The 24,923-nt window shown below is 43.5% G+C and overlaps 1 protein-coding gene across 1 annotated transcript in view; it reads right to left on the reverse strand.

The window, feature by feature from the left end:
• LOC122791483 (protein phosphatase 1 regulatory subunit 12A-like) overlaps positions 1-24,923 on the reverse strand; it is a 1,771,856-nt gene that overhangs the window by 952,351 nt on the left and 794,582 nt on the right. Inside the window, exon 9 of the mRNA XM_044059226.1 lies at positions 22,220-22,420. Coding sequence (XP_043915161.1) covers positions 22,220-22,420 — 201 coding nt within the window. The remainder of the gene's footprint in view (positions 1-22,219; positions 22,421-24,923) is intronic.

The following is a 24,923-nucleotide window of genomic DNA, read 5'->3' on the forward strand; positions in this document are numbered from 1 at the left end:
TTGAAGTAGTAATAACAATCAAGCCTTTCTCATTTAGTCCTTTTAATAAACACAGGCCAACATCTAATACTCAAAATGACTAACCAACCACCCGAATAACTAAAGCCCAACAATTATGTAGAGCAATCTTAAGGTTACTTTTAAAATTCACAAGGTTACTTTTAAAATTCACATCCCTCCTTATGGGCATATCATAGTAATGGTCTCACTTGCAAAACTTGCCCAAAATAAAGTTTGCTGTCATGCAAACACAAATATTCCCAGGTTATGTATAATTATATCAGTACTCCCCTTCCTATCAGTCACAAACAGCAAATTAAGAGAACTGTAAACCTACATATGCACCAGGTCCACTATCCAACCCAGTCAACAAAAAGCAGCCCACGCATGGACACTAGTTGCCTCTGTACAAACGACACTGAGAAGTAATCTAGGACTAGATCCCAATGATTTCATACATTGCTCAGACTCCCTTAAACTGCAATAATTCAAAGGAGATAAAATCATTCACATCAACACTAAGTAAACCAAGCTTTGGTGTTGTCTACTATACTGCATATCCTGATGGCATCAACAGCCATGGCTAAAACCTCATTCCCAAAATGAAAAATGTAATATTCCAGAATAAGCAATATTTGGAAAATTGATAAGAATGGAAAAGGGAAGAGGGAGCAGCAACATTAGTACACAACTCAGGTAATTTAACATCTCCTAAAAAGTGACTTTCTAGTATCCCGGAAAAGAAGCAAGCATTAGAACTGTACATACTCGAACTAAGAAACTCCTACTTGTTGGATGTCTTAACATTGAGCCTTATAACCCCCAATCACTACAAGCAGAACAATATATTTATACAATAAACACTGACAAAGAGAACTTGTGCAATCAGATTTTAATGTTCCATGGTAAATGAACAGTACCAGTGAAGTTATCATAGAATGTCAAGCACTGGGATTTTTTCAACGAATAACTGAAGGTGCAAGATGTGATATGAAATCTGGTAGAGAAAATACACTGCACTGGACACTTATTAAATATCCAAACCATTTCTTAGGCAGAAGAATACTGGCAAATCACTTAAATGATCTTAACTGTATGTTTGCTATTTGAAAAGACATGAATAACCTATGACAAACAGGGGAGTTAAGAAGGCACACTGGGCATTCTGTAAGCTAAATCTTCTGTGTAGTGGAATACAAATAAACAGTACATTGTATAAAGTGAATTTCTAAAAATATTTTAAATTTCTGGCCGTGATATGCTTTGATCTGTGGTAGGTAACAGTGTGTTCTAGACAGATGGACTGGCTAAGGGAAGTGTGTTCTGCCTCAAATACTGATGTACATCTAAAGTGAGCATCAGAGTAGAAGACCAGATGTCATGCAGGAAAATAGCAAAATAGAGGAAAACATCAGAGTGATCAAAGTAGACAACAGAGAATTCAGGGTACAATAGAGCAAAAAAGAAGACATCAGGGTGATGAGATATAGGTAGTATGTACAGGTATACAACAAAGCACAAAAGGACATCAAGGAGATGGAGGGCAGGCAAAGAAAAACAGGGATACAACAGATCACAGAGATGCATCAAAGTGATGGGGGATACTCAGATTATACATGATCCAGCAGAGCAAAGCAAGACATCAAGGTGATGGAGGGGCAGGTAGAGATTATACAGGGGCACAGGAAGACATCATGGTGATGGGGGGCTATGCACAGAGCAGTACAGATGCAAAAGTAAACTGAATCCAAGTGAACAGAGACAATAATGTGGAGTAATGAGGAGAAGGTATACCTGTACATGAATTTTGGCATACTGTAGGATGGTTCTGTAGGCTGTATCCTGCATGATGTGTGCCGTTCTGGTAGCACCAGCTTATTGAACAGCAGAATGGCATGAATAATAAAGGCAGGAGTGGCTTCTCACTGAGAAAGTCTGAGTTTGTCATAGGACATGCAGGACTGTTACTCACATTTACAGTCCTGATACAGTCATATAAATAAGCAAAGGCATTCAGTGGGGTCTCCAATAAGATCAGGGTACTTCACCGAAATTATACATTTGTGGAAAAAACAAAGCATAACATTTAGAGATAATGCATTGTTATTATTACTACTATTTAACTTCAGTTTAAATTCCAAAATTATTTCTTAGAAGAGTGAATACCAAGTTTCTGCATATCCAGAACACTAGTAACAGCAAATAAGAAAATTTGGCAATTTTTTTGATGTTGCATGCTTACTTGAAGAACACAAACAAAAAATCATTAAAAGTCCTCTTCTGGGAGCCAGCATCAGCAGTTTGTCTGCAGAGTGCAACTGAATAATGCAGTGAAGTCAGCTTTCTGACCAGTAGCAGGTAAGCTTTGCCATGTTTATGCGACTAAGGTCAAATGAAGCAATATATGATCAGCCTAGTCAATTTTTGGTTTCCTACGTTGTAATATACTGGTTCTATTAAATGGTTAATGTGTCTTTAAAATGTGTGCTCTGCAGTATGTAACAACGGAACATTTCCATAGCAGTTATTTAGACAAATATATATATATATATATATATATATATATATATATATATATATATATATATATATAAGGCAACAACTGTTTATCAATTAATGTTGTACAAGAGGAAGTAGCCTGGAGAAAGGCAGACCGAGAGAAAGAGAGAATCTCCAACTGATGGCTCAGAAGGGGTTAACTGGAGCTTGCCTAGAATACACAAAAGGCGTGGAGTGTAAATACCCAATATTGACCCTCTTGTGAAAGTACAGCTGTGTACACTTAACATAAATGTAGATGTTCGAGTGTATTCACTGTTGTAGTCATCACACTTGGGTTATCTGCCTGCAGGTAGCCCTCAGTCGGCCCGAATACCAGAGTCATAGGATTTCTGCGACGGATGCTGTCTCTTCTTCCATGACGTCAGGTCGTCAGGGGTATAAATCATGCAGCCGACGCCATTACATCAGTTTTTCTTGCCCCAAATGTCAGGAGCCCCCAAAATAGGAAGCTATTAAATGGTGTGAAACACCTCCAGTAAAAAGTAAATACCCCTGCCATAAAAGATGGCCATAAATACGATAGGTAGAAAGGATAGAGAAAGCCAATGGGCTGGAGGGAGGGAAACCAGAACTGCAACAGTCAATACACTCAAACATCTACATTTATGGTAAGTGTACACAACTGTACTACGTTCTTCATATTTCACTGTTGCAGTCATCACACTTGGGTTGATTCCCAAATCTAAGGAAGGATGGAGGCAGTCAAGATGTGTCAGGACTGGCTAGCAGGCCTTGCAAGACTGCTGTGGCAAATCAAGCTCTGGATTTAGAGAAAATAGGTAAGTGATAATGCTTGGTGAAGGTGTGTACAGAATTCCAGGTTGCAGCTTACAGGATGTCCCTGGTAGGGACTCCCCTGAGAAATGTGTTAGAGGTTGAAGTAGCCCTAGTGGAATGAGTTCTGATCCCCTGTAGGGTAGGTTTTCCATGGTGCTTGTAGCAGAAATGGATGCAGTGTGCTATCTATTGGGAAATGGTTTGCTTTGAAATGGCCTTGCCCTCTGCCCCTGTAGCAAAGCTGACTAGCAGCTGGTCAGATTTTCTGAAAGGTTTAGTCCTATCAAGGTAGAACCTGAGCTGTCTGTGCATGTCCAAGGAGTACAGAATCCTTTCCCCCTTATTCTGAGGATTGGGGAAAAAGGTTGGTAAATGGTTGGATTGGTATAAAGCCACACTGGATACCAACTTGGGCATAAAGGATGGGTTAGTCCTGAGGAAAACCCTGTCAGCATGGAAAAAAAATGAAGGGTAATACAGTCATTAGTGCCTGTAACACAGACACTTTTCTTGCTGAAGTGATGGCTAGAAGTAAGGCTGTTTTCCAAGAGAGGAATTTTAACTCTGCTGAAGCAGCAAGTTCAAAAGGGGGAAGCGCGAGCTTCTCCACTACAAAGTTGAGGTCTCAGGCCAGGGTGGAAGCTCTCCTAGGGGGCCTCCAGTTGTTAGCTCCTCTCAGGAACTACTTAATGAGAGGGTGAGAAAAGAGAGGTGGTTCAGTATTATAATGAGCTGAGATGGCAGAGGCATGACTCTTAATGGATGAGAAAGATAGGCCTCTGTGGAGCAGCTCTGCTAGGTAATCAAGGATTTGAGGTAAGATGGGCATGGCTGTGTCCTTTCCTTGAGACCAACTCCAAGAAGAATATCTTTTCCACTTTTCAGCATAGGATTTCCTAGTACTAGGCCTTCTGGCCTCAAGGATGACATCCAGCACCTGTTTTGCTGAGGGTTGCTGGTGGTGCATTCAGGGGAAAAGCCAGGCTGCAAGGTTTAGGGTTTGCAGCTGTGGATGCAAAATCTGTCTCTTCTGCTGATACAGCAGGGAAGGCGTCTGATGTAGGCGCCAGGGTGGCACTGCTATCAGACTGCGTAGGAGTGGGTACCAGTGCTGGTGTGGCCAGTCTGGGGCAATACGGATTGTCCTTGGCCTGTCCTGTCTGATCTTCAGTAGAACTTTTGAGAGGAGAGGCAGAGGAGGTAAGGCATAAATTGAGAGGTTTTCCCATGTGAAGGATAGGGCATCCACCCCTCCAAGCTCGGCTGTGAGGGTTCCTGGTACAAAATTTGGTCAACTGGTGGTTTTGGGAGGAGGCAGAGAGATCTACCTCCGGTGTCCCCCACCTCTGGATTAGGAGTTTGAATGAGTTGGGTTCCAGTCTCCACTCGTGTGGGTCAAGTATATTTTCTGCTTAAGTCATTTGCCAGTGAATTTTGTTTGCCTGGCAGGAATTGAGCTTGTAGGTGCACTTTGCTCATGGCTGTGTTTCAGAGGGTCATAGCTAACCTGCAGAGAGGGTAGAAATGAGTTCGCCCCTGCATATTTATGTACCACATAACTGTGGTATTGTCTGTTATCAGGAGCTGTCCTGGAAGGATAAGATGTTTGAAGGCCGTCAGAGTGTTCTGTACAGCTAGCATCTCTTTTTGATTTATATGCAAAAGAATTTGTCCTGGGCTCCATTTGTCTTGAATGCACTTGCCTGCCAAGTGAGCCTCCCCATGCATAGTCTCATGCGTCTGTTGTCAGGGTTTAGGCAGCAAGAGGCTGAGTGAAAGGGAGTCCCTTGTTGTGGTTGCATGCTTCTACCCACCAAAGGAACTCTGCCCTTAGTCAAGGCATGATAGGAATCACTGTTTCCAGGTCTTGAGCATGTTGACACCAGAGACTTTTTAAGTACCACTGAAGTTTCCTCATATGCACTCTTGTATATGGAATTAGCACAATGCATGAGGCCATGAACCCTAGGGCTTGTAGTATTTTCCTTGCAGATAGCTGGGTTTTAGTGGCCATTAGTTTGAAGTAGTTTGTCAAAAAGACCTTTTTCTTAAGTGAGGAATGCCATCTGTGAAGTTGTGTTCAAGCTTGCTCCCAGGAATACAATTTTTTGACTGGGTACCAGTTGTGATTTATTTTGTTGATGGTGTACCCCAGTGAGGTTAGGAGTCTTTTCACAAATGCCAGGTGCTGTAGTAGTAATTCCTGACTGTCTGCCTGAATCAGGCAATCGTCCAAGTTTGGGTAAATCTGAATATTTCTCTGCCTGCAGAACGCAATGGCTGGAGCCAGGCACTTTGTGAATACTCTGGGCACAGTAGATAAGCCAAAGGGAAGTGCAGAGAACTGACAGTGTATAGAGCCTGCCTTGAAATGGAGATATTTCCTGCAAGACTCCCTTATGGGGATGTGCAGATAAGCTTCTTTTAAGTCTAGGGTGACTTACCAGGAATGCTTGGCTAGCATAGGAAGAAGCTGTTGCAGTCTAAGCATTTTGAATTTTGGGACCACCAGAAAGGTGTTAAGGATTGATAGATCCAGGATAGGGTGCCAACAGCCCTCCTTTCTGGGCACCAGGAACAGTCTGGAGTAGAAACCCTGTCTCCTTTGTTCTGCTGGAACAGGTTGAATTGCCCTGATATTGCGAAGGGAAAGTACTTGCTTTTGGGCCTCAGCCCACCGGTTTGGAGGAAGGTCTGGCAACCCGCTTGGGGTTGGCAGTGAGTGGAAGTAGAATCTGTATCCCTGGAATACAATGTTTAGAACCCATCAGTCCTGAATAATGGACATCCAGTTTCTTGCATGAAGGGCAAGTTTTCCTCTTAGGGGTGCAAGTACTTGGACATGGCTGGGAAGGAGAATTGACAAGTCATTGTGAACTTTTACCATAAGGGGGTGGCTTGCCACTCCCTGTTTTTGAGGTGGGAGCACTCCATTGTTTAGATCTCCACATACCCTAAGACTGTAGTCTTGCTGGTCTGTTTCCCCTGGGTTTGGACTGAGAAGGCCTAGGAGGGACTGGAAAGGACCAGTTTTTAGAAGGCCAATGCCTACTGAATCTAGGTGGCTGCACCTGTAAGAAATCTGTGACAGTTTGCATAGATTTAGCTTTTTCCTCCATCTTTTTAAGAGCTTCTTTTGCTTTTGAGCCAAACAAACGATCCTGATTTAATGGAGCATCTATTAATTTTGCTTTGACATGGTCTGGCAAGATTTGTTCCTTCAGCTAAGCATGCCTTCTCAGTACAGACTCAGTGACAGCAGCCCTGCAAGATGTTTCTAAGGTATCAAACCCACACTGCAAAGGATGCTTACTAACTTGGTTTGCAGAATGCATTAACTCTTGTAAATATTTATTTTCTGCACAATCAGGAAGTAACAAAATTTTTTGCTTAATTAGTTCCATAATCTGTTGCTAGTACTTCAACATGTGAAACTGGCAATTCAAAGCCCTGATGGCAAGAGTTGCAGAGGTATATACCTTCTTACCCCATCTGTCTAAAGCTCTAGAATCCCTGTCCGAAGGTGTAAGTTTTTTGGCTGTAGCAGCCTTAATGCCTTTAGGTGCCTGGGTAATGGTCTCTGGATCTGCAGTAGGATTCTTAGAGAAATTTGAGAGAGTCAGGTACTCTGTAGTACCTGTCAGGTTTTCTAGGGGCTGGTGATAAAGCGTCAGGAGTAAGACTGGATTCCATGAAGACATCATCTACAATATCCAGGAAAGGGGGTACAGCTATTGGCTTGTGTTGAGGTAACTCTAAAAATTCTCTGAGTCTCTTTTTGGACTGAGGATAGTCCTAGCATTCCCAGCGGAAATGTTCTCTTAAGGTATGCAAGGTTTTACCAAAAGAAAAATCCTCTGGAGGGGAGGCAGAGGGAATGGATTTGAATCCTCATAGGTAGATATGGATATGTCCTGGTAATCAGAAGGATCAGAGTAATCGGACTCTTGGTCTGTAGAATCAGAAGGAAATTCAATTCTTTGTCTCTTCACGGGGGAAGGCTGGCTTCCCCTAAGGTCTTCCGCCATTCCAAGCATTTGTTTTTGTGGCATGGGAGCTTCAGCATGCACTTTGGTCATCCGTTTTCTAGGCATAGTGCCAACTCTGGGCCTGTGAAACTTGGTATTTTAGACAAAAACAAAGTTGTCGGTTTAATACGAACATCGGTAGGTTGGAATACACCCTCAGAAGCTGGTGCCTGCACAGTGGCTCTGGACAAATCCAAGGTAGAGACATCTGCAGGTTCCATAGTCGAAGAAGCATCTCGTGGCATAATGGACTCCAAATGGGTCTCAGCAGAGGTCTGCAAATCTGTAGAAGCGGGCATCAGGGACTGCGAAGGTGCCTTACAGAGTACTGCCAGACTGGTGACTAGCTTAACAGAAGCATCGGCAGTTTTGGACCTATGCGGTCCGTCTCTGTCTTTATCCTTACTTTTTTTTTGGAAGATCGGTAGTCGGATGGCTCATCGAAGCCATTTTGGAATACGGAGAATGAGAGCGAAAGAATTTAGCGACTAAGACAGCCTGACGACAAATAGTTTAGCATTAAACAAGGTACAAAACCGGCAACGAGGGACGTCGTGGTCTGGGCCTAAACAGGTGACGCAGTAAGAATGAAAATCTCTGTGAGGTATTTGCTTTCCACAAGCAAGGCAATTGTTAACTTTTTCTGACATCGGTTAGAGCAAGAAAAAAGGATCCCCGACAGGGTACTTAGTTTTAGAAGACTTCAGGTCTGAAACTCGAAAAATGAAAATTTCAGGTAGCGGCCGACCGGCACTTGTGAACTGCTTCTGCTTCGGGCTCCTACAAGGCAAGAAAGACTGATGTAATGGCATCAGCTGCATGTTTTATACTCCTGACGACCTGACATCATGGAAGAAGAGACAGCATCCGACAAAGAAATCCCAAGACTCTGGTATTCGGACCGACTGAGGGCTACCTGCAGGCAGATAACCCAAGTGTGATGACTGCAACAGTGAAACACGAAGAACATCTGCACTTGGAAGAATCATGTAGACTACAATGTCCCTTAGGACTGGGCTGTGCAACACTGCAGTATTATTCATGAAAAGAACCATAGGTACTGCTCTTTGTTTCAAGCCAAATGGACTATTATTTTGACTTTCTGATGCCTTTAGGAAAATTTTCCTGTATCTTATATACATTCTGCCTTCAAGCTCTCCTTAGACCTTAGAATAAACACAGACACAGATGCACAGAGACACACAGCTGTGTGTGTGTGTGTGTGTGTGTGTGTGGGAACACGTATGTATGCACACACACTGTGCTACAAACGCAATAAAAACTTACAGAAAATGGTAGTTGGGAGACACCAAGATTACTACTACACTAAACATACTGATGAAAGACAGGATTCATGGTCTATAAAGTACAGCAAGCTATTAACTCTTTCACCTACTTTTCAGGTATCATGAGTGCCACTGAAAAGTAAGAAATCACATTCAAGTGTTAACATCTTGAAATCTGCAAGTTAATTTCAAACCACACACTTACTTCATACTTCATGTGTTTCATACATAATTCATAAATCCTGACCACTCAAACTTCAATGGAAATACCCCCCCTTCAATCTTTTTTTTCAAGCGAACGGAAAGGAGAGTCTTGCATCAGAAGCGTGACTGGTAAAAAGTGACTCTCGAGCTTAGCAAAGTGCCGAGTCGGAGCCGAGGATCGGCTCCGAACCCATCACGCAAGAATGAAGGCGAGATTGACAACTTAACATCAGGGATACAACAGATCACAGAGATGCATCAAAGTGATGGGGGATGCTCAGATTATACATGATTCAGCAGGGCAAAGCAAGACATCAAGGTGATGGAGGGGCAGGTAGAGATTATACAGGGGCACAGGAAGACATCATGGTGATGGGGGGCTATGCACAGAGCAGTACAGATGCAAACGTAAACTGAATCCAAGTGAACAGAGACAATAATGTGGAGTAATGAGGAGAAGGTATACCTGTACATGAATTTTGGCATACTGTAGGATGGTTCTGTAGGCTGTATCCTGCATGATGTGTGCCGTTCTGGTAGCACCAGCTTATTGAACAGCAGAATGGCATGAATAACAAAGGCAGGAGTGGCTTCTCACTGAGAAAGTCTGAGTTTGTCATAGGACATGCAGGACTGTTACTCACATTTGCAGTCCTGATACAGTCATATAAATAAGCAAAGGCATTCAGTGGGGTCTCCAATAAGATCAGGGTACTTCACCGAAATTATACATTTGTGGAAAAAACAAAGCATAACATTTAGAGATAATGCATTGTTATTACTACTACTATTTAACTTCAGTTTAAATTCCAAAATTATTTCTTAGAAGAGTGAATACCAAGTTTCTGCATATCCAGAACACTAGTAACAGCAAATAAGAAAATTTGGCAATTTTTTTGATGTTGCATGCTTACTTGAAGAACACAAACAAAAAATCATTAAAAGTCCTCTTCTGGGAGCCAGCATCAGCAGTTTGTCTGCAGAGTGCAACTGAATAATGCAGTGAAGTCAGCTTTCTGACCAGTAGCAGGTAAGCTTTGCCATGTTTATGCGACTAAGGTCAAATGAAGCAATGTATGATCAGCCTAGTCAATTTTTGGTTTCCTACGTTGTAATATACTGGTTCTATTAAATGGTTAATGTTTCTTTAAAATGTGTGCTCTGCAGTATGTAACAACGGAACATTTCCATAGCAGTTATTTAGACAAATATATATGTGTATATATATATATATATATATATATATATATATATATATATATATATATATATATATATATATATAAGGCAACAACTGTTTATCAATTAATGTTGTACAAGAGGAAGTAGCCTGGAGAAAGGCAGACCGAGAGAAAGAGAATCTCCAACTGATGGCTCAGAAGGGGTTAACTGGAGCTTGCCTAGAATACACAAAAGGCGTGGAGTGTAAATACCCAATAGTGACCCTCTTGTGAAAGTACAGCTGTGTACACTTAACATAAATGTAGATGTTCGAGTGTATTCACTGTTGTAGTCATCACACTTGGGTTATCTGCCTGCAGGTAGCCCTCAGTCGGCCCGAATACCAGAGTCTTGGGATTTCTGCGACGGATGCTGTCTCTTCTTCCATGACGTCAGGTCGTCAGGGGTATAAATCATGCAGCCGACGCCATTACATCAGTTTTTCTTGCCACAAATGTCAGGAGCCCCCAAAATAGGAAGCTATTAAATGGTGTGAAACACCTCCAGTAAAAAGTAAATACCCCTGCCATAAAATATGTCCATAAATACGATAGGTAGAAAGGATAGAGAAAGCCAATGGGCTGGAGGGAGGGAAAAGTACAGTTTTGTACCTACCATAAATGTAGATGTCCGAGAGGAATGCATCTGCAGTCTTTACAAATGGGTTGTCCTGTCGTCAGGCAGCCCTTCGGTCGGCCGGATTCCAAAGTCTGGGTCTGGCTTCGGCTGGTGTCGCACTTCACCCGACGTCATTGCGGCAGTTATTCGGGTATAAAGGCATCAGCCGACGCCATTTTCCTCAGTGTTTCTTGCCCCAGATGCCAGGTGCCCCCTTGGATGGCTAAATTTGGATAAATGCCAAAGTTTCCAAATAGTAGAGAGCAAAGACACAAAATAAGCATGTATGTACATATATACAAACAAATACACCATTATAGATCCCCCCCAAGCTAGCTGAAGATTGGCAAATACCTAGGAGTACCTCAGAGGGAAGGAGGGTGGGTAATCCTGACTGCAGATGCATTCCTCTCGGACATCTACATTTATGGTAGGTACAAAACTGTACTATGTCCTTCAAGGATGCATCTGCAGTCTTTACAAATGGGTAGAATACCATAGCTAAACAAGGGGAGGAGGAAATGAGAAGAGATTATGGTGTAGTTAGGATCCCTTGCAAAACAGCAGTGGCAAAACCAGCACGGGATCTAGAGTAAAGAGGTAAGTTATAATGCTTGGCAAATGTATGCACGGAGGTCCAAGTAGCAGCCTCTAAAATGTCCTTGGTAGCCACTCCTCGTAAGAAAGCTGTGGTAGTGGCTGTAGCCCTTGTGGAGTGAGGCCTGATGTTCTCTGGAGTTTTCTTTCCATGGTAGGAGTAACAAAATCTAATGCAATTTCCTATCCATTTGGAGATTGTCTGTTTAGAAATTGGTTTTCCTTCCTTTCCTGTTGCATATGCTACCAGAAGCTGGTCAGTCTTTCTATTGTTTTTTGTCCTGTCCAGGTAGTAGCGTAATTGTCTGTGTACATACAAGGTATGTAAGAGCCTTTCTCCCCTGTTCTGTGGGTTGGGGAAGAATGTAGGAAGGTGGATAGCCTGATTTAAAGAGACTCTGGATACCACCTTAGGCATAAATGTAGGATTTGTTCTCATGGACACTCTATCTTGATGGAAGATTAGGAAGGGTTGCACTGCCATTAATGCCTGTAGTTCAGAGACCCTTCTTGCTGAAGTTATTGCCAGCAGGAAAGCAGTCTTCCAGGATAAGTATTGTAATTCTGCTGTTGCTGCTGGTTCGAAAGGAGGAAGAGTCAGTTCACAAAGTTCAAGTCCCATGCTGGCAATGGAGGTTTCCTGGGAGGTTTTACATTTTTAATTCCTCTCAGAAACTGTCTGAGCAGTGGATGCGAGAAGACAGGAGGATCCAAGCTGTATTCTGCTGAAATAGCTGATGCATGTATCTTGATGGAAGAATAGGACAGGCCTGTATGGAAGAGCTCCGCCAAGTACTCCAGGATGTTGGCTATGTTCACCAGTGTCACATCTTGCACTTTTGCAGCACTCCAGATGAGATATCTTTTCCATTTTGCTGCATAATTCTTTCTTGTTGAAGGTCTACGAGCCTCCAGGATTATATCTTTAACCCTTTGGGATAAATTTGGGTTAATTGCTGTTATGTAATGTTCCAGGCAGTTAGCTGCAGAGTTTTTAGGTTTGGATGCAGGATGTTGTAGTTGTTCTGTGTTAGCAGTAATGGGATCAGGGGCAGTGTCCATATTTGTTCCCGGGACATGCTCCTCAGCAGTGGATACCAATGTTGTCTTGGCCAGTCTGGGGCTATCAGAATGATCCTCGGACGTTCCTCTTTGATCTTCAGAAGCACCTTGTGCATCAAAGGAAGTGGTGGGAATGCATATGCTGTCAGGCCTTTCCAACTGAAAGATAGGGAGTCCACCTTCCAAGCAAGTGAGTGGTAAGTCCTTGTGCAGAATTTCTTCAATTGGTGATTGAATGGAGATGCAAACAAGTCTATTTGTGGTAATCCCCATTCTCTTGTGATGGTTTTGAAGATGTCCAGATGCAGCATCCATTTGTGAGCATCTGTTGTAGTTCTGCTTAATATGTCTGCTAGAATGTTTTCCTTCCCTGGTACACAAATTGCCTGTAACTGAATGTTGTAGCTCAGAGCCACATCCCATAGGTCCAGTGCCAGCCAGCATAGAGAGTATGAGTGTGTGCCTCCCTGTTTGTTGATGTACCACATAACTGTGGTGTTGTCTGTCCTTATCATCAACTGGCCTTCTTGGAGAAAAGGTCTGAATGCCTGGATTGCCAATTTTACTGCCATCATTTCTTTTAGATTTATGTGCAGATGCAGCTGGTCTTGAGTCCATAGGCCTTGAATGCACTTGCCCATCATGTGTGCCCCCCAACCGAGGTCTGAGGCATCTGTCGTGATGGTTTGTCTTGGTTGACTTTTGCAGAAGGGCAATCCTGTGTTTGATTGGCAGGCCTGAGCCCACCAAAGGAACTCTTGCTTCAGGCATGGGATCATTGGAATTTTGGTTTCTAGGCTGTGCTTGTGCTGGGACCACAAATTCTTTAGGTACCACTGTAGCTTTCTCATATGTAGCCTGGCATGAGGGACCAGTATTATGCAGGATGCCATGAAGCCTAGAGCTTGCAGCACTTTTCTTGCAGTTAGATGGTTCTGCTTTGTTAATGCCAAGAAGTATAGAAGAAGTTGCTCTTTCTTTTCTGCAGTTAGAAATGCCATTTGTTTTGATGTGTCCAGTTCTGCACCCAGAAAGGTTATTCTTTGGGATGGAATCAGCCTTGACTTTTTTGTACTGACTGTATATCCCAGGGCTTGCAGCAGGTAGATGACTCTTTGTAAGTCTTCTGTTAGTTTGTTTTTGTTGTCCGCTTGTATCAGGCAGTCGTCCAGGTAGGGATAGATTTGAATCCCCTGAAGTCTGCAATGAGCGATTACTGATGCCAGGCATTTCGTGAACACTCTGGGCAGTAGATAAGCCAAAGGGCAATGCTGAGAATTGATAATGCTCTGATCCTGCAAGAAATCTGAGGTATCTTCTGCAAATTGGTCTTATGGGGACGTGCAGGTATGCCTCCTTGAGATCTAGAGTTACCAGCCAAGACTCCTTGCCCAGCATGGGAAGAAGCTGCTGTAGAGTCAGCATTTTGAATTTTGGAACAATGAGGAATGTGTTTAATGCGGACAGGTCTAGAATAGGCCTCCATTTGTTTTCTTTTCTTGGTACCAGGAAGAGTCTGGAGTAAAATCCCTTCCCTAGCTCCATAGATGGTACCTTTTCCACAGCTCTCATTCTTAATAATTGAGATATTTGTTTTAGAGCTTCTGTCCTTTGAGTAGGTGGTAGGTTTGGCATTCCTCTCTTTCCTGGTAGAGTATGGAAATGGAACCTGTAACCTTGGTCTATAGTTTGCAAAATCCATTTTCTCTTGTAATGCAGTGCCAGTTTCTTGAAAATAAGGTTAGCTTTCTGCCTAAGGGTGCTTCTAGTTGTTCCCTGGTAGGCGGTGCCACCAAGTCACTGTGATTGAGTTGTTGTAGTGGTGGTGGCTGTATCCGTGCCTCGTTGGTTGTTACCCTGCCACTGGCAACCCCTGTAGGCACCTCTGGATTGGTTTCTGCCTCTAGAGCCTATTCCTGCCTCTTTGTGCCTTAGAGGAGTCAGGAAAGGACCAATTCTTGGAGGGCCAGTTCCTGCTAAACCTTGGAGGTTGAACTTGTAAGAAATCTTTCACTGTTTGCACAGATTTTGCTTTCTCTTCCATCTTTTTAGTACCTGCTGTGCAGGGGAACCAAATAAATTGACCTTGTCCATAGGTGCATCCAAAAGCTTAGATTTGACATGGTCTGGTAATGCCTGTTCTTTCAACCATGGATGCCTCCTGATAACTGTGCCAGTCATGGCTGATCTAAAGGAAGCCTCCAGTGCATCATAGCCACATTTTAAAGAATGGTTACTAACCTGCTGTATGTTATGTACCATTTCTTGAACATACTTTTATCTAAAGATTCTTCAGAGGACAGCTTTTTAGTCAACTGGTCAAGCATAAACTCTTGATATTGAATCATATGAAATTGGCAGTTCAAAGCTCTAGCTGACAAAGTAGCAGAGGTGTAAACTTTTACCCCATCTCTCTAAGGACCTGGATTCCCTTTCAGAGGGAGGGTTTTTAGAAGAAGTAGCTGCTACAGCTTTAGGACCCTGGGAGATGGTCTCTGGATCTGCAAAAGGAGCCTTATATAAGTGGTGATGAGTGTCCGGGACCCTGTAGTACCTATCGGGCTTAGCAGGAGCCGGAGGTAAAGAATCAGGAGCAGTGCAAGCATCATTAAATGCATCATCAACAACAGAAAGAACTGGAGGTATAGCTAAAGGCCTATGCTGTGGCAAATGTAGGAAGGTCCTAAGCCTTTTCCTAGAGTCTGAGAAATCTTGGCCCTGCCACTGAAATTGTTCCCTCATAGCATGCAAGGTTTCCCCAAAGGAAAATTCCTCAGGAGGAGAGGCTGAAGTGATGGACTCCTCAGCATCAGAGTCTTCGTAAGGAGAATAAGAAGCCTCAGGAGGGTCTGTATGTTCTGAGTCATCAGAGGAATCATCTGCGGATACTGGCTCAGGGGGCTCTGCTCTAGGCCTCTTTTCTGGAGGAGGGAAAGAGGCCCTGTCTGGATGAGGCTGGGCACCACGAATTAAAGAGATGAGATCCTCAGCCAAAGAAAGCATATGGGAGCTGGAGCTGGGCCTGTGAGAGGGGGGCTTGGCAGGCACAGGTTTTGATGCTTTGGCTGCTTTAGCCCTGGCAAAGGCCTTAATAGACATAGCTGGAGGAGGCCTAGCAGCTCCACGTGCAGGGGTAGAGATATCCAGGGGAATGGTGTCTGATAAATCCTGTGAAACCACAACGGAAGGTTGGGTTTCAGAAGCCGTTTCTACCAGGTTAGAAGAGGCCTCGGTAGAAGGCAAGTTATCGGCTGAAGAAAGAACCGCTTGCTCGGTTTCAGCCGAAACCGAGACACTCGTGGTTTGCTTAACCGCGGTTTCGGCCGAAACCGCGGACCGCGATGTCGATCCTTTTCTTTGCGTTTTTGGTTATTTGCGTAGTCGGAGGATCCGGCGGCATAATGTAAGCAAAGTGTGGGCCGAAAATCTGTTCAGCAAAGTCCGAGCGACATCTAAGCGTCCGCCGGTTAAAAGAAGCACAGGCTAGACAAGCTGCTACGTCGTGGTCTGGGCCTAAACAATGTATGCAATAGGAGTGGAAATCTTTAGGAGGTATTTGTTTCCCACAAGATAAACAGTTATTAACTTTCTCTGACATCGGCTGAGGCAAGAAAGAGTCCCCAACGGGGTACTTAGCTTTATAGAAGTTTTCAAAGTAGTATTCGGTAGTAGTATCTCTGGATCTGACCGACCGGCACTTGCGAACAGCTTCTGCTTCGGGCGCCACGCGGCAAGAAAGACTGAGGAAAATGGCGTCGGCTGATGCCTTTATACCCAAATAACTCCCGCAATGACGTCGGGTGAAGTGCAATACCAGCCGAAGCCAGACCCAGACTTTGGAATCCGGCCGACCGAAGGGCTGCCTGACGACAGGACAACCCATTTGTAAAGACTGCAGATGCATCCTTGAAGGACATCCAGAACTGCAACAGTCAATACACTCAAACATCTACATTTATGGTAAGTGTACACAACTGTACTACGTTCTTCATATTTCACTGTTGCAGTCATCACACTTGGGTTGATTCCCAAATCTGAGAAAGGATGGAGGCAGTCAAGATGTGTCAGGACTGGCTAGCAGGCCTTGCAAGACTGCTGTGGCAAATCCAGCTCTGGATTTAGAGAAAATAGGTAAGTGATAATGCTTGGTGAAGGTGTGTACAGAATTCTAGGTTGCAGCTTACAGGATGTCCCTGGTAGGGACTCCCCTGAGAAATGTGTTAGAGGTTGAAGTAGCCCTAGTGGAATGAGTTCTGATCCCCTGTGGGGTAGGTTTTCCATGGTGCTTGTAGCAGAAATGGATGCAGTGTGCTATCTATTTGGAAATGGTTTGCTTTGAAATGGCCTTGCCCTCTGCCCCTGTAGCAAAGCTGACTAGCAGCTGGTCAGATTTTCTGAAAGGTTTAGTCCTGTCAAGGTAGAACCTGAGCTGTCTGTGCATGTCCAAGGAGTGCAGAATCCTTTCCCCCTTATTCTGAGGATTGGGGAAAAAGGTTGGTAAATGGTTGGATTGGTTTAAAGCCACACCGGATACCACCTTGGGCATAAAGGATGGGTTAGTCCTGAGGGAAACCCTGTCAGCATGGAAAAAAAATGAAGGGTAATACAGTCATTAGTGCCTGTAACTCAGACACTTTTCTTGCTGAAGTGATGGCTAGAAGTAAGGCTGTTTTCCAAGAGAGGAATTTTAACTCTGCTGAAGCAGCAAGTTCAAAAGGGGGAAGCGCGAGCTTCTCCAGTACAAAGTTGAGGTCTCAGGCCAGGGTGGAAGCTCTCCTAGGGGGGCCTCAAGTTGTTAGCTCCTCTCAGGAACTACTTGATGAGAGGGTGAGAAAAGACAGGTGTGGTTCAGTATTATAATTAGCTGAGATGGCAGAGGCATGCCTCTTAATGGATGAGAAAGATAGGCCTCTGTGGAGCAGCTCTGCTAGGTAATCAAGGATTTGAGGCAAGATGGGCATGGCTGTGTCCTTTCCTTGAGACTAACTCCAAGAAGAATATCTTTTCCACTTTTCAGCATAGGATTTCTTAGTACTAGGCCTTCTGGCCTCAAGGATGACATCCAGCACCTGTTTTGCTGAGGGTTGCTGGTGGTGCATTCAGGGGAAAAGCCCGGCTGCAAGGTTTAGGGTTTGCAGCTGTGGATGCAAAATCTGTCTCTCCTGCTGATACAGCAGGGAAGGCATCTGATGTAAGCGCCAGGGTGGCACTGCTATCAGACTGCGTAGGAGTGGGTACCAGTGCTGGCGTGGCCAGTCTGGGGCAATACGGATTGTCCTTGGCCTGTCCTGTCTGATCTTGAGTAGAACTTTTGAGAGGAGGGGCAGAGGAGGTAAGGCATAAATTGAGAGGTTTTCCCATGTGAATGATAGGGCATCCCACCCTCCAAGCTCGGCTGTGAGGGTTCCTGGTACAGAATTTGGTCAACTGGTGGTTTTGGGAGGAGGCAGAGAGATCTACCTCCGGTGTCCCCCACCTCTGGATTAGGAGTTTGAATGAGTTGGGTTCCAGTCTCCACTCGTGTGGGTCAAGTACATTTTCTGCTTAAGTCGTTTGCCAGTGAATTTTGTTTGCCTGGCAGGAATTGAGCTTGTAGGTGCACTTTGCTCATGGCTGTGTTTCAGAGGGTCATGGCTAACCTGCAGAGAGGGTAGGAATGAGTTCACCCCTGCATATTTATGTACCACATATAACTGTGGTGTTGTCTGTTATCAGGAGCTGTCCTGGAAGGATAAGATGTTTGAAGGCCGTCAGAGTGTTCTGTACAGCTAGCATCTCTTTTTGATTTATATGCAAAAGAATTTGTCCTGGGCTCCATTTGTCTTGAATGCACTTGCCTGCCAATTGAGCCTCCCCATGCATAGTCTCATGCGTCTGTTGTCAGGGTTTAGGCGGCAAGAGGCTGAGTGAAAGGGAGTCCCTTGTTGTGGTTGCATGCTTCTACCCACCAAAGGAACTCTGCCCTTAATCAAGGCATGATAGGAATCAATGTTTCCAGGTCTTGAGAATGTTGACACCAGAGACTTTTTAAGTACCACTGAAGTTTCCTCATATGCACTCTTGTATATGGAATTAGCACAATGCATGAGGCCATGAACCCTAGGGCTTGTAGTATTTTCCTTGCAGATAGCTGGGTTTTGGTGGCCATTAGTTTGAAGTAGTTTGTCAAAAAGACCTTTTTCTTAAGTGAGGAATGCCATCTGTGAAGTTGTGTTCAAGCTTGCTCCCAGGAATACAATTTTTTGGCTGGGTACCAGTTGTGATTTCTTTTGTTGATGGTGTACCCCAGTGAGGTTAGGAGTCTTTTCACAAATGCCAGGTGCTGTAGTAGCAATTCCTGACTGTCTGCCTGAATCAGGCAATCGTCCAAGTATGGGTAAATCTGAATATTTCTCTGCCTGCAGAACGCAATGGCTGGAGCCAGGCACTTTGTGAATACACTGGGCGCAGTAGATAAGCCAAAGGGAAGTGCAGAGAACTGACAGTGCATAGAGCCTGCCTTGAAATGGAGATATTTCCTGCAAGACTCCCTTATGGGGATGTGCAGATAAGCTTCTTTTAAGTCTAGGGTGACTTACCAGGAATGCTTGGCTAACATAGGAAGAAGTTGTTGCAGTCTAAGCATTTTGAATTTTGGGACCACAAGAAAAGTGTTAAGGTTTGATAGATCGAGGATAGGGCGCCAAGAGACCTCTTTTCTGGGCACCAGGATCAGTCTGGAGTAGAAACCCTGTCCCCTTTGTTCTGCTGGAACAGGATGAATAGCCCTGATATTGAGAAGGGAAAGTACTTGCTTTTGGGCCTCAGCCCACTGGTTTGGAGGAAGGTCTGGCAAATCCCTTGGGGGTTGGCAGTGAGTGGAAGTAGAATCGGTATCCCTGGAATACAATGTTTAGAACCCATCGGTCCTGAATAATGGACATCCAATTTCTTGCATGAAGGGCAAGTTTTCCTCTTAGGGGTGCAAGTACTTGGACATGGCTGGGAAGGAGAATTGACAAGTCATTGTGAACTTTTACCATAAGGGGGTGGCTTGCCACTCCCTGTTTTTGAGGTGGGAGCACTCCATTGTTTGGATCTCCGCATACCCTAAGACTGTAGTCTTGGTGGTCTGTTTCCCCTGGGTTTGGACTGAGAAGGCCTGGGAGGGACTGGAAAGGACCAGTTTTTAGAAGGCCAATGCCTACTGAATCAAGGTGGCTGCACCTGTAAGAAATCTGTGACAGTTTGCATAGATTTAGCTTTTTCCTCCATCTTTTTAAGAGCTTCTTTTGCTTTTGAGCCAAACAAACAATCCTGATTTAATGGAGCATCTAGTAATTTTGCTTTGACATGGTCTAGCAAGATTTGTTCCTTCAGCCAAGCATGCCTTCTCAGTACAGACTCAGTGACAGCAGCCCCGCAAGATGTTTCTAAGGCATCAAACCCACACTGCAAAGGATGCTTACTAACTTGGTTTGCAGAATGCATTAACTCTTGTAAATATTTATTTTCTGCACAATCAGGAAGTAACAACATTTTTTGCTTAATTAGTTCCATAATCTGTTGCTAGTACTTCAACATGTGAAACTGGCAATTCAAAGCCCTGATGGCAAGAGTTGCAGAGGTATATACCTTCTTAACCCATCTGTCTAAAGCTCTAGAATCCCTGTCCGAAGGTGTAAATTTTTTGGCCGTAGCAGCCTTAATGCCTTTAGGTGCCTGGGAAATGGTCTCTGGATCTGCAGTAGGATTCTTAGAGAAATTTGTAAGAGTCAGGTACACTCTGTAGTACCTGTCAGGTTTTCTAGGGGCTGGTGGTAAAGCGTCAGGAGTAAGACTGGATTCCATGAAGACATCATCTACAATATCCAGGAAAGGGGGTACAGCTATTGGCCTGTGTTGAGGCAACTCTAAAAATTCTCTGAGTCTCTTTTTGGACTGAGGATAGTCCTAGCATTCCCAGCGGAAATGTTCTCTTAAGGTATGCAAGGTTTTACCAAAAGAAAAATCCTCTGGAGGGGAGGCAGAGGGAATGGAATCCTCTGCATCTGAATCCTCATAGGTAGATAGGGGTATGTCCTGGTAATCAGAAGGAACAGAGTAATCGGACTCTTGGTCTGTAGAATCAGAAGGAAATTCAATTCTTTGTCTCTTCACGGGGGAAGGCTGGCTTCCCCTAAGGTCTTCCCCCATTCCAAGCATTTGTTTTTGTGGCATGGGAGCTTCAGCATGCACTTTGGTCATCCATTTTCTAGGCATAGTGCCAACTCTGGGCCTGAGAAACTTGGTATTTTAGACAAAAACGAAGTTGTCGGTTTAATACGAACATCGGTAGGTTGGAATACACCCTCAGAAGCTGGTGCCTGCACAGTGGCTCTGGACAAATCCAAGGTAGAGACATCTGCAGGTTCCATAGTCGAAGAAGCATCTCGTGGCATAATGGACTCCAAATGGGTCTCAGCAGAGGCCTGCAAATCTGTAGAAGCTGGTATCAGGGGCTGCGAAGGTGCCTTACAGAGTACTGCCAGACTGGCGACTAGCTTAACAGAAGCATCGGCAGTTTTGGACCTATGCGGTCCGTCTCTGTCTTTATCCTTACGTTTTTTTGGAAGATCGGTAGTCGGATGGCTTATCGAAGCCATTTTGGAATACGGAGAACGAGAGCAAAAGAATTTAGCGACAAAGACAGCCTGATGACAAATAGTTTAGCATTAAACAAGGTACAAAACCGGCAGCGAGGGACGTCGTGGTCTGGGCCTAAACAGGTGACGCAGTAAGAATGAAAATCTCTGTGAGGTATTTGCTTTCCACAAGCAAGGCAATTGTTAACTTTTTCTGACATCGGTTAGAGCAAGAAAAAAGGATCCCAGACAGGGTACTTAGTTTTAGAAGATTTCAGGTCTGAAACTCGAAAAATGAAAATTTCAGGTAGCGGCTGACCGGCTCTTGTGAACTGCTTCTGCTTCAGGCTCCTACAAGGCAAGAAAGACTGATGTAATGGTGTCAGCTGCATGTTTTATACTCCTGACGACCTGACATCATGGAAGAAGAGACAGCATCCGACAAAGAAATCCCAAGACTCTGGTATTCGGACCGACTGAGGGCTACCTGCAGGCAGATAACCCAAGTGTGATGACTGCAACAGTGAAACACGAAGAACATCTGCACTTGGAAGAATCATGTAGACTACAATGTCCCTTAGGACTGGGCTGCGCAACACTGCAGTATTATTCATGAAAAGAACCATAGGTACTGCTCTTTGTTTCAGGCCAAATGGACTATTATTTTGAATTTCTGATGCCTTTAGGAAAATTTTCCTGTGTCTTGTATACATTCTGCCTTCAAGCTCTCCTTAGACCTTAGAATAAACACAGACACAGATGCACAGAGACACACAGCTGTGTGTGTGTGTGGGAACACGTATGTATGCACACACACTGTGCTACAAACACAATAAAAACTCACAGAAAATGGTAGTTGGGAGACACCAAGATTACTACTACACTAAACATACTAATGAAAGACAGGATTCACGGTCTATAAAGTACAGCAAGCTATTAACTCTTTCACCTACTTTTCAGGTATCATGAGTGCCACTGAAAAGTAAGAAATCACATTCAAGTGTTAACATCTTGAAATCTGCAAGTTAATTTCAAACCACACACTTACTTCTCATACTTCATGTGTTTCATACATAATTCATAAATCCTGACCACTCAAACTTCATGGTGCATGGCATGAAGTCTAAAAGCAAAATCTACTTTTTTTTTTGAATACACCCCTCATCTCTTCTTTCAACCTATGATTGGTGCGCATCTGTTAGCCAGAGACCTCAATGTTTGTTGATTTCAGTTCTTAGAAATGAGACAATCGTATTCTCACCTCAATTTCTGCAGCAGTGAGTCTTGGACTAGAGGCTGATCGTGGAATTCCTGTGTCCTTCCCTTTCTGTTCTTCCAGGGGAGCAACTGCACTACTGAGACCAGCGTAACTACCAGTCTTCCGCAAAGATGTCCGCCACGATGTTGGCACAGCTTCCTTTTTCTCTTCTTCTTTAGGGGCAGTTTTCACTATGTTATCATTCTAAGTCAATGAAGGAATAAAAGTTAAATGGTGTGATGTGGGCTAATAAAGTCAAGCATTATCTGAAGAGCCCAGTTCAATATTACCAGTCATCAGTAACAACACCACAACATTAAGGCTGTATCAACTCTGCATCACTCAAGAGTGGATAGTGACCTAATCACTGGTTACTCTATATTCACTTTTCAGAAATACAGGTTATATAAAACTGAAAAATGCTATTGTTGCACACTGCTGGCATCACTTTTGGATAAATGCATCACATTTTTAATCATGGTATCTGAATTTACTTACCACTGTTAAGTCCAGCCTTCCAAATGTCTATTAACACTCCTTTCAGTTAAGAAACCAATGCTTCCCTTCCCTATCCAAATCTGCATACACCATAAACTAAACTGAATCAGCTGTTTAAACATCTGCTAGCAAGGAAAAAGAAAAAGCAAAGACTATAGGCAGTTGTGGTCCTCCATGCCGGGCTGCCACTCTCAAACCTGACTAACAATTTGCCTGGAAGCATGAAATCATGCCAAAGTGTAATTTTAAGAGGCTGCTTCTACTAAAGGTGCTGCAATGCACAATAGAATTCAGTGAATGCAATTCATCAAGGTTCAGTGCTGCTAAACTACAGAATATTTTAGTGAAAGGGTCAAGTCCCTCTACCACATGATACTGTAGTACTGTAATCAAGGTGTTGGCTCAATTTAAAAAAAATGTTTAGGTTTCAATTAAACTAGTCTTACTTTCACTAAGGCTGAATTCTATGTGGATAATACACGTGCAATAACATGACATTTACTGTTCTCATGCGTAACCCATTTGCTCTGCTCACAGCATTCACTAGATCTTGCCTCACCTCCCCCTGTAAAACCCTGCTTGCCAAAGTGGTCCTTTATTGTCCATGCCCACCCCTGTTCAAGGAACTCCACTTCCCTATTACATCAGCTATCAGAAACCTGCTATACTGTACTACCTACACAACCATGGTTTACTATCATAATCTGGAATGGCACATCATCGAATCCACATTTCAGAACATCCAAACACGGAATGCTGAAAATGCAGAATGCTGGTATTCCGGAATACAAAATCTCTTCTCCCTCTCAAACAATGGCAGCGCTTGTTTCTAGGTCGAGAGAGGCAGGGAATGTCGACATTCTGTGTTTTGTCAACTATAATGACATTCAGCATTGTGATTTTCGTGAATGTGAATCGAGTACATGATGACCTTACGAAGTGCAATTTGACAACATGATAGTAAACCAATAACCACTCCTAATACATCTCAGATGAATTTTGCATCTAGTACATTCTTTTACTTGATTAATGTTGCATGCTTTACATACACTTTCAGTGTAAACTGTCTTTAGTTTAACTGCAGTCTGCCAACTGCATCTGTTAATTTACTTTGTCATAAAGCCTCGACAAACAAACCCCGTGCTCTGGCATTAATCCAATGCAGTAACAAACTACACTGCTGCATTTACAAGTGCAAACAAGAACTAACCATGCACAAATAAGATGCACACCACCACAAAAATGCAGAGGATGGTATTAAATGAAAAAAAACTTTCAGTCTTATCCCTATGCCCATACATGTCAAGCAGAGCGCCTCATTGGCCCTCTTCAAAAGGAACCTGACGACTGGATGGGAGATAGGAAATTCACCCTGAGGATCATGTCAGTCACCCTGCTAGACAGGGGTCCAGGGAAGTAAATACTGTGGGAAGTAATAGCCAGGGAATTGTTATGGCTAGGCTTGTATAGGCCCTAGGGCCGATAGCCTAGTACCAACCTATGAACCTATAATCTGCTGCAGGTGACACAAAGGTTTATGACAACATGCAAGATTTTCATAGACTCCTTTTAAATGGATCAGGCAGAGAATCATCTAGCAGAAGTATAACATGGGCTTCTGTTTATATGGAAACAGAAAAGAGTGGCTATGAACAGACTTGTGTGTATAAATATCCATTTCCAGATGCTTATAGCATGGCTTCTGTTTATACAGACTCCTTCACAACTGCGACTTTCATTAAGTTTATTCTAAAACAGCAATGCAGCTGTTAAGAGTTCAATCTGTAATGTCAGCAACTGCCAGTGCAACAAACATAGTTGCTAAAAGGGCAGGCAAAATCGTATATCTCTGTCACAGACATCTCAAATAGACATAATTGTGTGTAGTGCTGCTTTGATCCATTGAGCATAACTATACATAGTGTTGTTTAGGTCAAATGATTCTGCATGTCACCCAGGCTAGTGAAAGCGGATAACATATGCATACTAAATCTAGAGCAATTGATAATAGTTTTTCAATCTTACTCACAAACACTGGCTAATCTACAATGTATGTACTGTACCTGTGTACTATGTATGTATTCTACCTACATTCCAAAGTTCAGCTGTACACCACAAATCTATTACTTGCCTTTATTTTTAAAATTAATATCTTTTTTGATTGTTCTCTCCACTGTAACTGTTTGTGCCGCATACCACTGTAAAATCA

Source organism: Protopterus annectens, chromosome 17.part0 (genome assembly GCF_019279795.1).
Source record: "Protopterus annectens isolate FY-2018-M chromosome 17.part0, PAN1.0, whole genome shotgun sequence".
NCBI classification, from domain to species: Eukaryota; Metazoa; Chordata; order Ceratodontiformes; family Protopteridae; genus Protopterus; species Protopterus annectens.